The following is a 12,312-nucleotide window of genomic DNA, read 5'->3' as shown; positions in this document are numbered from 1 at the left end:
AAACTACAATATAAATAGTTAAGCTTCACATACCTGTTTTGTTTTTCAAAAGTAAATCCTGCAATTTGTATAATACTGTTTCATTTATGCATGATTAGATATTTAAAAGATTTGTTGAAAATAAAAATGAAACATTCACAAAAGCTTAAGGACTTCATATGCTAAATACATTAGCAAAACAAATTCTTGTTTTTATTTCATTTGATGTCTTGTCATAAAAGAAACAGTTGCTATAATGTTATGGAAAATACATTCTTACAAATTGTTTTTTTTCTGTTTTTTTGTTATTTTAGTGCAAACCTACACAATGAGCAATCACATTCTGTCTACTAGAGGAATCAAATCCCAAATTTACCATTCTAAGCCTGTGAACTTACCACATCCAGTGTGGGACAACTACGCTGCTTCAAAACTGACTCACTGAGATGTACAGGCATTTCATGATGAAATTATAAAAATAAAAAAACTTTTTCCATAATACCTGCCTGGTACAATGAGTGAAAACTTCAAAATTTTTCCAAACAAAATCTAAAATTTACATTTAGTCTCCTGTACATATAATTTACAAGAAACTTAACAAAATTGACTAACATCTAAACAGTTCAAGCAGCAAATTAAATGCTAGGAACTTAAAAAAATTGTTCCAATTAGTTACATACATGATTATCATCAGAAATAAAAAAGGAATTTTAATAAAAAAAATTAGAATATTTTATAAAGACTAGTTTGTATTCCATCCAGTCTGAATATTCACCACAAAATTTTGTTTGAAAACAAATAAAATTGATATATTTGTGTAGTTTAGTCCTTTTTTTTTTTATAAAAAAAGGAAACATACACCTTGTTCCTAGGTTTAAGTTTACAAAAAACTGAAAATAACTACACATACAAATTAGTTGAAACTGAAATGGCATGTTTATATACAACATTTTTATAATGGTATTTTAAAATGGCACCAATGGGTTCAATCATCTCAGATTCCTAAGAAACAGATATCTATCCTTAAGTTAGACTTTTTAACTAAAGTGAGAACAATTAGTCAGTGTCACCTGTTTACATGGCAGTTTACTATGTAAATTAGAAAATTATTTTAAGTGTAAATTTTCTTCTACCAAGTGTATTTCTGATAATATTTAACATCTCTCACATTGTAGCTTCATTTCAATAAACGGTATGAATTTTATCTCACTTGCTCCACCTTTTTGTCTAAATTTTAATCTTGTAACTCTCTCTACCTACATCAATGTGCCATCTGTACATGGATCTGTACACGAGCTCCATTATTCTTTTCATATTCACTTTTTCAAGATTGGCAAGATTATCAGATCCATATACTCCTATTATGGGGAATGAAGGGCAGGATAGAGTGAAAAGAGGCAAGTATTATCTGAAATACATTTTTAATACAGAAAAAATGTAATTTTCTGAAACACACTTACCTCACACTTTACCTAAAATCTTACACTGACTAAGTGGAGGGTCCAGTGAGGATAAGATCCACACAGAAAACATCTGCATAGAAAATAAAGTGTTAAAAATTTAGATTTAATAAAGCATGCTAGTGGGAGTCCACACTACTTCTGGAACAGGTATGCTCTTTGCCCAGATAAGAACCTCAATTATAGGTAGTAAAGACCAACTGCCTACAGAGTCAACATTGTTCATTATCATAAGATTCATCCAGGTTCCAAACCACACAGATGAGATTCCAAATCTCACTGATGAAATTATAGGACTGATTTTAAAACTAGATCCAAGTCCAAGGTGTAGAGGCTAAGGTATGGGGACTGTTAATAGTGAACAGATCCAACCTATTCTACCTGCAGGCCAGAAGGAGAAAGAAATTCATCTCAAGGGAATGAAGTGCCATGTTAACGTCCCAATCTGAAAGTACTGATGCCAAGCAACTTAAATTAAGTTAAACAGCTTCAAGAAATCAGGAACAAAATGCAATATTTCTGAACTCAGGCACTACTAAACAAGAATTGATGGTTCAAGTACTGGTGCATGGAGGGAGTCATATGCATCTTATGATAGTAGTGCTCTCCTATTGGTGGAGATGATGCATGATGATTTGCATGAGAGATGTTGAAACCTTTGATTCCAATGGGGATGTGTAGAAGGCTCATAGCATGCATTATAAAAAAATTAAGAGAGAGAGGATAAAATGGATAAAGTTAATCTTCTGAGAAAGAGAAATCAGGATGTCTGTTCAAAGTTCATTAGTAACTATCTGAGCAAAGAAATGTACTGAATAAATAATCTAAATTCTCAGTAATCCATTAGTCTCCCTTAATCTCCCACCAACTCAGCCTCAGAGCTAACAGGAGAAATAAACGTCAAACTACATGCAAGACTCTCCCCATGGATATAAGGAATTGTATGTCCTCCCTGATACTTGAGTAATGTTAGAATTGCAAGGACAGGTATCAAGCAACTCTGAATCCAAGATGTTAACATGTGCATTCATATTAGGAAAAACACCCATAATTCTTTTATGTCATAAAATCAAGAAAATAAACAATAAGCTCAAGCTCCATGAAAAAGACCTGAAACAATTCAAAGGAAAATGTTGCAAATGTGGTATTAGCACTGATGAGAAACCTACAGTAAACATGCAAGACCATCTTTGTAACTTTTGCCACAGAGAAAAAGTGAATAAAGTAACTGGAGCAAACAAGGTGGAATTAATATCATTGCATATTGTGTGTTTTATTATAGCAAAGCCACATCGGGCTATCTGCTGCGCCCACCGAGGGGAATCAAACCCCTGATTTTAGCGTTGTAAATCCGTAGACATATCACTGTACTAGAGGGAGGGCATCATTGCATAGAAAACCTTTCATTGGGTTAAAGCTGAAGTGTGGGAAAAGTAACTGTTTTGTAACAAATATTAACAGAATAAATTAAAGTTTGTTTAATTTTTTTAAATGCCATTAAGTTGTTGTGAATTAGTGACAATATTGTAATTTAATAATTTCAACTCTATAATTACTTTCATTCTGAAATTACTATGTTATACAGCTTGCAATTTTACTATTAAAATTTGTTTATTTTTATTTCTTGTACACTTTAAAACTTATCGTGGGACATACCAGATACACTTCGAGAAAGATCTCTATCCGAGAGGTTTTGTTCACTGTTTGCAGCTCCTCTAGCATTCTGCTCAACCAATCCAGTATCTTCAGTATCAATATATTCCGAATAATCCAATCCCTCTTGGAGCCGAAGAATACCCAAAGACAAATGCATATCAAACACTTGGCTGAAAAAGAAAAATGTTACTGATTATTAACAAACAGTTATGGAAAACAAGAAGAAAAGGTTTAAATTATGAATAAAAGAAAAAACTCAAATTATCCAACAAATAGAACAGATAATGTTTCAAACTTTCTTCCTTGTATAATAAATTCATAATTAAGACCAAAAATTTTAGAAACATTGCATTTCATCAGAAATGACATTTTCAATCTTCCATATTACAAAGTCAATTGATCATTCAGCTAGTAAAATATATGATATATAAATTTAAATATTGGAAATATAACTACTACCAACTTATATAAAGTTTATTCAAAATGTGACATACAACTTCCATAGTCGTTAAAACTTCGGAATACTTGTTAATTTATTCATATTAGATGTACAAAATATAAAACAAATATTTTATTATTTTAAAAATTGGTGTATTTAATGTTGGCTTACTGAATAACATTGAAATATTCCAAAACTTCTTTTTCATCACACACTTGCCAGTTATGTTTGTACCCCATCAACAACATATTAGGACGTAATTTTCCAAGTCCTACAAGCTGAGGAATATATAAAATACACAAATGAAATGTTTTAAATTTTCCAAGAAAAAAAACTAGAAACATAAAATGTCTTGAACTTAATACATGTTCGGATCCAGGCCCCGACTCAGATGTATACAACTACTCTTTAGTACCTTAATTTGACAGATGCATGCCTGTATTAAACATTAAGATTCTTGTGTCACCTAACTTAATATATGCACAAATTTCATGACTACCACTAACAGAATTACCTGTCATTACAATGTATCAGAACATAGAAGAAATACTTTTCTGTACTAAGAATAAAGTATATTGTATTTTTCAGAGTGTAAAACAAGTCTTTTCATTGTTGGCCTAAGCCTTGACTTATATATTACATTAACTTATCTTTAGATTGAACATCAAAATTTCTCAATGTTTCATAAAATGAATGAGTTTTAGTTGTGAAGGTAATCATGTAACCTGCTCAATGAAGTATGTTTAATTAGCTAACCAACAACATGCTCATACCCTCTTGATACTTTTCAATCATTTTTACAAGTATAAATTCTCAAGAAAAAAGCACAAAAAACAAATCTCATCTCCCATTAACTCCCACAAATCCTAAACAACAGCATTCAAGCCAGAAGTTGTAAAGTTTGCAGAGGAAAAAAGTGCAAATATGGCCACTCACTGTAAGTACAGTGTCAGTTTAGCAACTTTTGCATACATGTGCAGATGAAAATAATACAGACACCTGACAATTAATATGGATAAAATGCCATTAACATTTAACTTTCCAATGAACAGAACTAAAGAAAGCAAAGGAAAAGACAAAGAGAAGTAGTTGGTTCACATCCTGACTTGGTGGCTATCTCTACTAGGAACCAAGATGGAAAATTTGATGGGTTTTTTTTTTCTAATGTTGAGTAACTATCTGTTGTGATTTAATGTGTACTTGGAAATGAAATTCATACTTCAACAATCTAATTATTATGGGTAATTAAATGCCCAGACAATTTAACAGTTGGTGGAAGTTTGATTATGTCTTTCATTTGTTTTTTATGCATGAATTAAAAGAATTTTAACTTGTTATATATTTTCATATTTTCCATTTTTTGGCTAACTTTCACTGTCTTCAGATTTCTTCACATTTCCCACTATATTTCTTCTGCTGGCATACAATACATAACAGTCATTATATACATGATGTATCCTCATCTTATACACCACTTCAACTAGCATGTAAGTGAAGGATGAAAAACAGAAATTTAATCCATTCAACTTGTATGATGAAAAATACAGTATTTCAAGTAACTGTTTGTTCTAATGAATAAGCTGAAGTGTTTATGTCTGTAACAAAGATTTGTGTAAGAGTACTACAAAAATACTTGTGAAAGCCTTTTAACTTGATGTATCAGCATGATCTATACTGAAGGTACTGGATTTTGTGGTCTACTTTACAGGTTATGACTTAAACTGCAGCCTATGCTAAAGGCTCAGTTCTATCAAATATATGAAGAATATTTGACAGATTGAAAAGGTTCACTTTATTGGGCTATTTGTATAAATGGCATTACTACTAGTAATAACTAACAAAGAATGTTAGAATGATACTTGCCTGTACTAAAGACTTCATACCATGTGAGAAATCTTCTTCTTCTACTAAAGCATAAAAAGCTTTGATTTTCCTTTCTTGTAGCCAACATGTAGCATGTTTATTCAGTGCATTACGAGCTCGCTGACTCAAGGAACCCTAATGAAATACTATAATTATTATACTTCTGGTACTTGTGTTTCATTGAGAATAAAGATACAACAAATGAAATAATTTAATGTTTTATGTAATATTCCTGCTAAAATTTATTAATTTTGACTAACTTTAATAAACTTACTTTCAAAAAATGTAATATGAAATATTAGTATTGATAAACTCACCCTATGAATGTTTCCACACACAAGTAGGCTAAGACTTTTACAGATATTGTATGTAAAATCCACAAGAGGGGGTCTGCTATTGGGGTGCCCACTCAGTAACAGAATTTGTGGCCTGGAAAATCATGAAATGTCATGTATTTCTATCTTTTTGTAATACAAAACCTATTATAAAATATTTTTATTTAAATTTATAATATATTCACCTGTAGTTTTTGACATGCTCTTCAACTCGATTTAACTTGATAACAGTGCTTAAAGCTGACTTGTAAGTTTGTGCTTGTGTGGAGGAACCCCAATTTGCATCTGCAATTATTCATATAACAGTTTCTAAAATTACTTGAGTATCAAAAATGAAGGATCATTATACATGTATTATACACAAAGTAAAAACCTGGATTTTATTTAAACTATTATTATTCCTTTTAAATTGATTGTTTTGAGCTGGTAAAAATCAACAAATAGCCTTTTTGAATATATATTAAATATTAAAAGCATATGAAACACCAATAGGAGATTTCATATCACTTACCAGGTTTTCTGTGATGAATGTAAATATACAAAGCCAGTATAATTGCATATGTAATCAAAGCTGTCCACCAGTTGATAATGAACATAACAGCCACACACAGTAGTGCTCCTAGTAAACTCACCCACTTATTATAATATTTGAAAGCTGGACGAAACCCTAGAGCAGGAAGAAAGCTAGTATTTTATAACAAACAATGAATCCAACATAAAAACATGAAGTAATACATAAATATTAACAGTGAAAAAACGTCTATTAGAGCCAGTCAGAACATTCTTCACTTAACAAATGAAAGGAATACTCAAAATAGTGACATACACAAGTTAGTGTTAAGTTACTTTAACTGCTTCCAACACTAGGTGATTTTTGTATAACATCCTTTCAAATATTGTTTAATTCTTCTTTGCTGTTATTCCTACAGATGTCAGAATGGTCAAGGAGAAAGAAGAATGAAAAGTTAGGTTTGTGTACAGTGATGATGGGGGGGGGTGAGTCCATTGAAGTTGCTGTATTTTAACAAATTTACAAAAAGCCATTAAAGGCTGAAATTGAAAAAAATTAATCATTTCTAGTTTATAATACAAATGACATGAAAACTGTTTTTCATTATAACTACTCTTGACTTTAATGTTTGGCATAGTTTTTCTCAGTTTATCATTTTGAATAAAAGTTTTTTCTACCACCTTTAAAACAATACAAGTACCCACTGTATTTATACAAACAGATACACAGCATCACATGGGGTAAACAACAAAATATCATTTTACTGATACTCAATTATCTTAATAAACTCATTTTTCCTGGGATGGATATTATAATAGTTGGCAGATTGCAAATATGTTTTGTAAACAGAAAGAACAATTCATATCTGTTATCCCCCCTGCTTTCTGAATACTAATTAGGTAGCCAACAACTGCAATACTATGCACACCCCTTGATTTCGGTCCTCATTCCACATGAAAGAGATCCCCCCTAGGGTTTGTCTAAAATGTGAAACGTTCCCAGTAAGTGAAACATTACTATTTACTAAGAGTAAATATAGGATTTAAAACAAATTTATTTGTTGAATCAATACATAATCATTATACACAGGAATTAAACAACTCATTAGGTTTTTTACTTCTTTCACTCACTACATCTACAAATGATTTCTCATTGATGAGTCATATTACTTAGAACAGTTACTGTGAAATAACCTTAACAAAGCATAGTGAAAAGGAGTGTGTGAAAATAAAAATTTACCTGGAGATCTGACAAAAGATGAATGAAAACAAGAAAAGTTGATCAAGCAGTAGGCCGCAAGAAAGAAGTTGGAAATTATTGGTGCAATGGCATTTAGTTCACCTAACAGGAAGGAAAAAATTAAAATTAGCTAGCACCAATGTTATTACAAGTATTGAATATTATAACCTTATATATTTTTAAAACAGCACTGTTTTAGTAGAGTTCATTTCTTTCCAATGTTAACATTGCTATGCTGCAGGTTAACAAGTATAAGATCACTAATATATCTTTCAAAAAAATTCATTGACAATAAACTACAGTCAAAATCCTAAAATTAATCTTTGGATACTTATGAAGTGATTATTATTTTTTTTTTTAGTAAATAGTTTGTAGCTTCAAATCATATCAAAATGTTCTACAAAATGTTTACATATACAGATTGAACAGTTCTGCTTTTATGTTTATCAGTAGAAGCATTACTTGAAATAATACAACTTATTGTAATGTCAGTGTCAGACTATAACAATTAAAGTGCCCCTCCCAGTAGCACAGTGATGTGTCTGCAGACTTACCATGCTAGAAACTAGGTTTCAACACTACTGGTGTTGAAAGTGCAGATAATCCAATGTGTAGCTTTGTGCTTAATTTAAACAAACAATCCGAGCATGATGATCATTCAGCTTTATTTTTCTGCTTAATTTAACATAAACAAGTTTAAACATAATATCACTATTACATGCCTCAGTTTTTAATGCTAGTGTGACAAACTTATATTTACATGCAAGCTCAGCAACATGAAATATAAATAAAAAAGAACTTAGAAATTTAAAAACTAGGTTTTATTTCTCTTTTTATATTCACAAAGCTAATTTGTTATTCTAAGATGTATTAATCAAACATTAAATTTCACATCTATGCATCCTCAACACATTGAAAAGAATTTACCTCATTTCATATCAATAAACAAGTGAATTTCAAATATATAGCTTATATGGGGATGAAATTGATTATCCTGTTCATTTAATGTTCAGATTTATTCCCAGCAAGTTAAACACCAGACCTAGAAAACTCCTTAGCTCAACACAACCCATATACTTACATTACTACATATTACTAACAAAATAAGTTCCAAACATGTGTAGCTGTAACTGTCTGTGATACAACCAGAAACATGTTTTACCACATTTAGTATTACAGCATAAATGTAATTGTCTTTGTTACAACCAGAAACACGTTTTATTGAATTAATATTACCAAATCCCTGTAACTACCTGCAACTTATCCACGTTACACTAAAAAGTGAAAAGGCAGTGTAACAGTTTAAGCAGGTGCTAGTTCTTCAGCATAGTTAGTAAAGCACTTATATAGCATGTTATAGGTCTGAGGTTCAAATCTGAAGCTGTGCATACATATGTGCATGTGTACACACACACACCATGAAAAATTAAATTACCACATGATTAATATTTTGACTGAAATTCTGACAATCTAACTTGTGTTACCTGAAAATAAGCCTCGTACACTACAAGACTATTCCTGTTAGTATTTTCCATGTTAGTAGAAAGATATCAAAATTTTGTTTATTCAATGACAAAGAGCTAGACAGATGGTTATACTTGTCTATGTAGTTTTTGTGAATAACATGTAGACACTAATGTAAATATTTGAGACATCTTAACCCATTCACTGTGGCTGGGATGTACATTTCTTAATGCACTGTGGAGGGGTTAATAGTCTATTATATTGTTGCTTACAATAACAAGTCGAGCATTACTTCATTTTGATTGTTATTTTATTCTAATAATGTTTGTATATCTGAAACTTAATGAGATATTTTTATTTTTTCAAAGTTATAATTAATCATTTTGTTAAAACTGTGCTGCTACTTTTGAGCTCATTATTTTAAGACTATTATGATGCTTAACGTATAGTGGTTCTACATATTATAATTACTATTATGATGCTTAACGTATAGTGGTTCTACATATTATAATTACTATTATGATGCTTAACGTATAGTGGTTCTACATATTATAATTACTATTATGATGCTTAACGTATAGTGGTTCTACATATTATAATTACTATTATGATGCTTAACGTATAGTGGTTCTACATATTATAATTACTATTATGATGCTTAACGTATAGTGGTTCTACATATTATAATTACTATTATGATGCTTAACGTATAGTGGTTCTACATATTATAATTACTATTATGATGCTTAGCATATAGTGGTTCTACATATTATAATTACTATTATGATGCTTAACATTATAGTGGTTCTACATATTATAATTACTATTATGATGCTTAACGTATAGTGGTTCTACATATTATAATTACTATTATGATGCTTAGCGTTATAGTGGTTCTACATATTATAATTACTATTATGATGCTTAGCGATAGTGGTTCTACATATTATAATTACTATTATGATGCTTAGCGTATAGTGGTTCTACATATTATAATTACTATTATGATGCTTAGCGTTATAGTGGTTCTACATATTATAATTACTATTATGATGCTTAACGTATAGTGGTTCTACATATTATAATTACTATTATGATGCTTAACGTATAGTGGTTCTACATATTATAATTACTATTATGATGCTTAACGATAGTGGTTCTACATATTATAATTACTATTATGATGCTTAACGATAGTGGTTCTACATATTATAATTACTATTATGATGCTTAACGATAGTGGTTCTACATATTATAATTACTATTATGATGCTTAACGATAGTGGTTCTACATATTATAATTACTATTATGATGCTTAACGTATAGTGGTTCTACATATTATAATTACTATTATGTAGCTTAACGTATAGTGGTTCTACATATTATAATTACTATTATGATGCTTAACGTATAGTGGTTCTACATATTATAATTACTATTATGATGCTTAACGTATAGTGGTTCTACATATTATAATTACTATTATGATGCTTAACGTATAGTGGTTCTACATATTATAATTACTATTATGATGCTTAATGTATAGTGGTTCTACATATTATAATTACTATTATGATGCTTAACGTATAGTGGTTCTACATATTATAATTACTATTATGATGCTTAACGTATAGTGGTTCTACATATTATAATTACTATTATGATGCTTAACGTATAGTGGTTCTACATATTATAATTACTATTATGAAGCTTAACGTATAGTGGTTCTACATATTATAACTCAGCCTTTTCAACAGCCATGTCTTTTTTACTCTTAACCATGCCTGACCTTGTTTTTCTTGTCCTGCTGGGGATCTGTTTGTAAATACTTTATTTATTCTTATCCCTTTATCCATTAAGATCTATTCTTCAAGAATTTTGAAATTTTAAGGATAATAACCTTACCTACATAGGCTTCATTATTTTGATCAGCTTTGCAACCACTATGATAAAATGAAACTACAAATGCTATAACTTGTGACTTTAAATTTCTAAGCTTATAGAAAAAATACATGTTTGTTGTGCACAATAATGAATTATTTTTAATAAAGTGTCTTTACTAAAGATATCTGAATTTGTGATGTCAGTGAGCAATTTGCTCATTAAAATTAATACTTTATCTCAATTTCAGATTTCCTTTGCATTTCTCCTAGAACAACATAAATGAATATCAAAAGATCTTTTCAGTAAAACTTAATGTTTGGTGTTTATAAAGTTAGCAAGCTTGTATATTATCAATATTTATGGTATAAACATGAAATCTGCATTAAACTCAGTTTAATGTGTAGTTTGGAGCAACCAATTATCACATGATAAGGAAGAGTGAAGTCAACAGTTTATTTAAATATTTCTTTTTGAAATCAAAGAATTAAAACATGCCAGAATTTGGTTTATTAATTATTTTTTTAATGTTAAGTTTCTTACGTATATTGATAATAAACTAATTCAATTAAAGTTTGAATGGAACTATAGAAAAATTTGATGTGCACTTTTACCTTCATGCATCCAGTGTTCAAGTTCAGTGATCCTTTTTGTAGGAATGCATTTCATTTTGATGCTATTTACACATTTCAGTCAGCTAGTATAAATTTAGGTCCAAAATTCTGCATTTTATTTAGTTAATGCTGCAGAATGTGATCATGTTTACTGTAACAGCATTATACCAGGTAGCACTGATATCTATGTAGGTGACATGTCTATAAATTTTGATAATGCCTACAGGAGCATTGCTTGTAGTGGAATGATTTTAGATTTTCATGGATGTAATTTTCTTTTGCCAATTATATTCACTATGTTACAGATATATCTGAAGCACATGTGTGTACCAAGAACCTAGAACTGTTTTAATACTTTCCTTAAAAAGGACTAAGATATTTTTCCAGCCATAAGTCATCCATTGTTATGTTGCACTATTAAATGTGTGGAAATTTATATTGAATCCAATATATAGTTATGGAAGTAAAAAAAGAAAAAAACATACATTTACATGAGTTGTAACTGAGTTATGGCAACCAGATGGTGGATTTATTAATGATAAAAAATATATATATTCAAATCAAATCAAATACAAAAATTATTTACATTATGGAGAATGTAGTTATATCTTAAATACTATAAAGTTCTTTCTCAAAAATCCTCTTAGGCCTATTAAATTGCTTTAGTATTCCATTAACAAGGTGAACAATTTTGTTTTTTATTGTAATAGTATCAGTAATTCACTCAATGTCACATAAGTTACCACAGTTATATCTTTAACTTCCAATAATTGCCTGCTCTTTCATCAAAATCAACACAAATTATTTTCCTTGTCTCTCAAATTGTTAATGTCAATTGATGTCAATTATTATGTCTTTCTCTCCTACAAC

General features: G+C 29.8%; 1 protein-coding gene and 1 long non-coding RNA gene across 5 annotated transcripts in view; one reads left to right on the top strand and one right to left on the bottom strand.

Moving 5' to 3' along the window:
• LOC143249480 (uncharacterized) overlaps positions 1-416 on the top strand; it is a 29,993-nt gene extending 29,577 nt beyond the window's left edge. The window contains exon 3 of the long non-coding RNA XR_013027803.1: positions 294-416. This is a non-coding gene — a long non-coding RNA (uncharacterized LOC143249480). The remainder of the gene's footprint in view (positions 1-293) is intronic.
• The window catches only part of LOC143249479 (solute carrier family 12 member 2-like), an 81,458-nt gene that overhangs the window by 19,360 nt on the left and 49,786 nt on the right, over positions 1-12,312 (bottom strand). For all 4 annotated transcript variants that reach the window (XM_076499393.1, XM_076499396.1, XM_076499394.1 and 1 more), the window contains exons 12-18: positions 7,483-7,584; positions 6,244-6,399; positions 5,918-6,017; positions 5,715-5,826; positions 5,398-5,532; positions 3,706-3,812; positions 3,096-3,265 (exon numbers count right to left, since the gene is read on the bottom strand). In XM_076499393.1, the coding sequence (XP_076355508.1) occupies positions 3,096-3,265; positions 3,706-3,812; positions 5,398-5,532; positions 5,715-5,826; positions 5,918-6,017; positions 6,244-6,399; positions 7,483-7,584 (882 nt within the window). The remainder of the gene's footprint in view (positions 1-3,095; positions 3,266-3,705; positions 3,813-5,397; positions 5,533-5,714; positions 5,827-5,917; positions 6,018-6,243; positions 6,400-7,482; positions 7,585-12,312) is intronic.

This window comes from Tachypleus tridentatus, chromosome 4, assembly GCF_004210375.1.
Source record: "Tachypleus tridentatus isolate NWPU-2018 chromosome 4, ASM421037v1, whole genome shotgun sequence".
NCBI lineage: Eukaryota > Metazoa > Arthropoda > Merostomata > Xiphosura > Limulidae > Tachypleus > Tachypleus tridentatus.
This window is presented reverse-complemented; position numbering and strand designations above follow the sequence as displayed.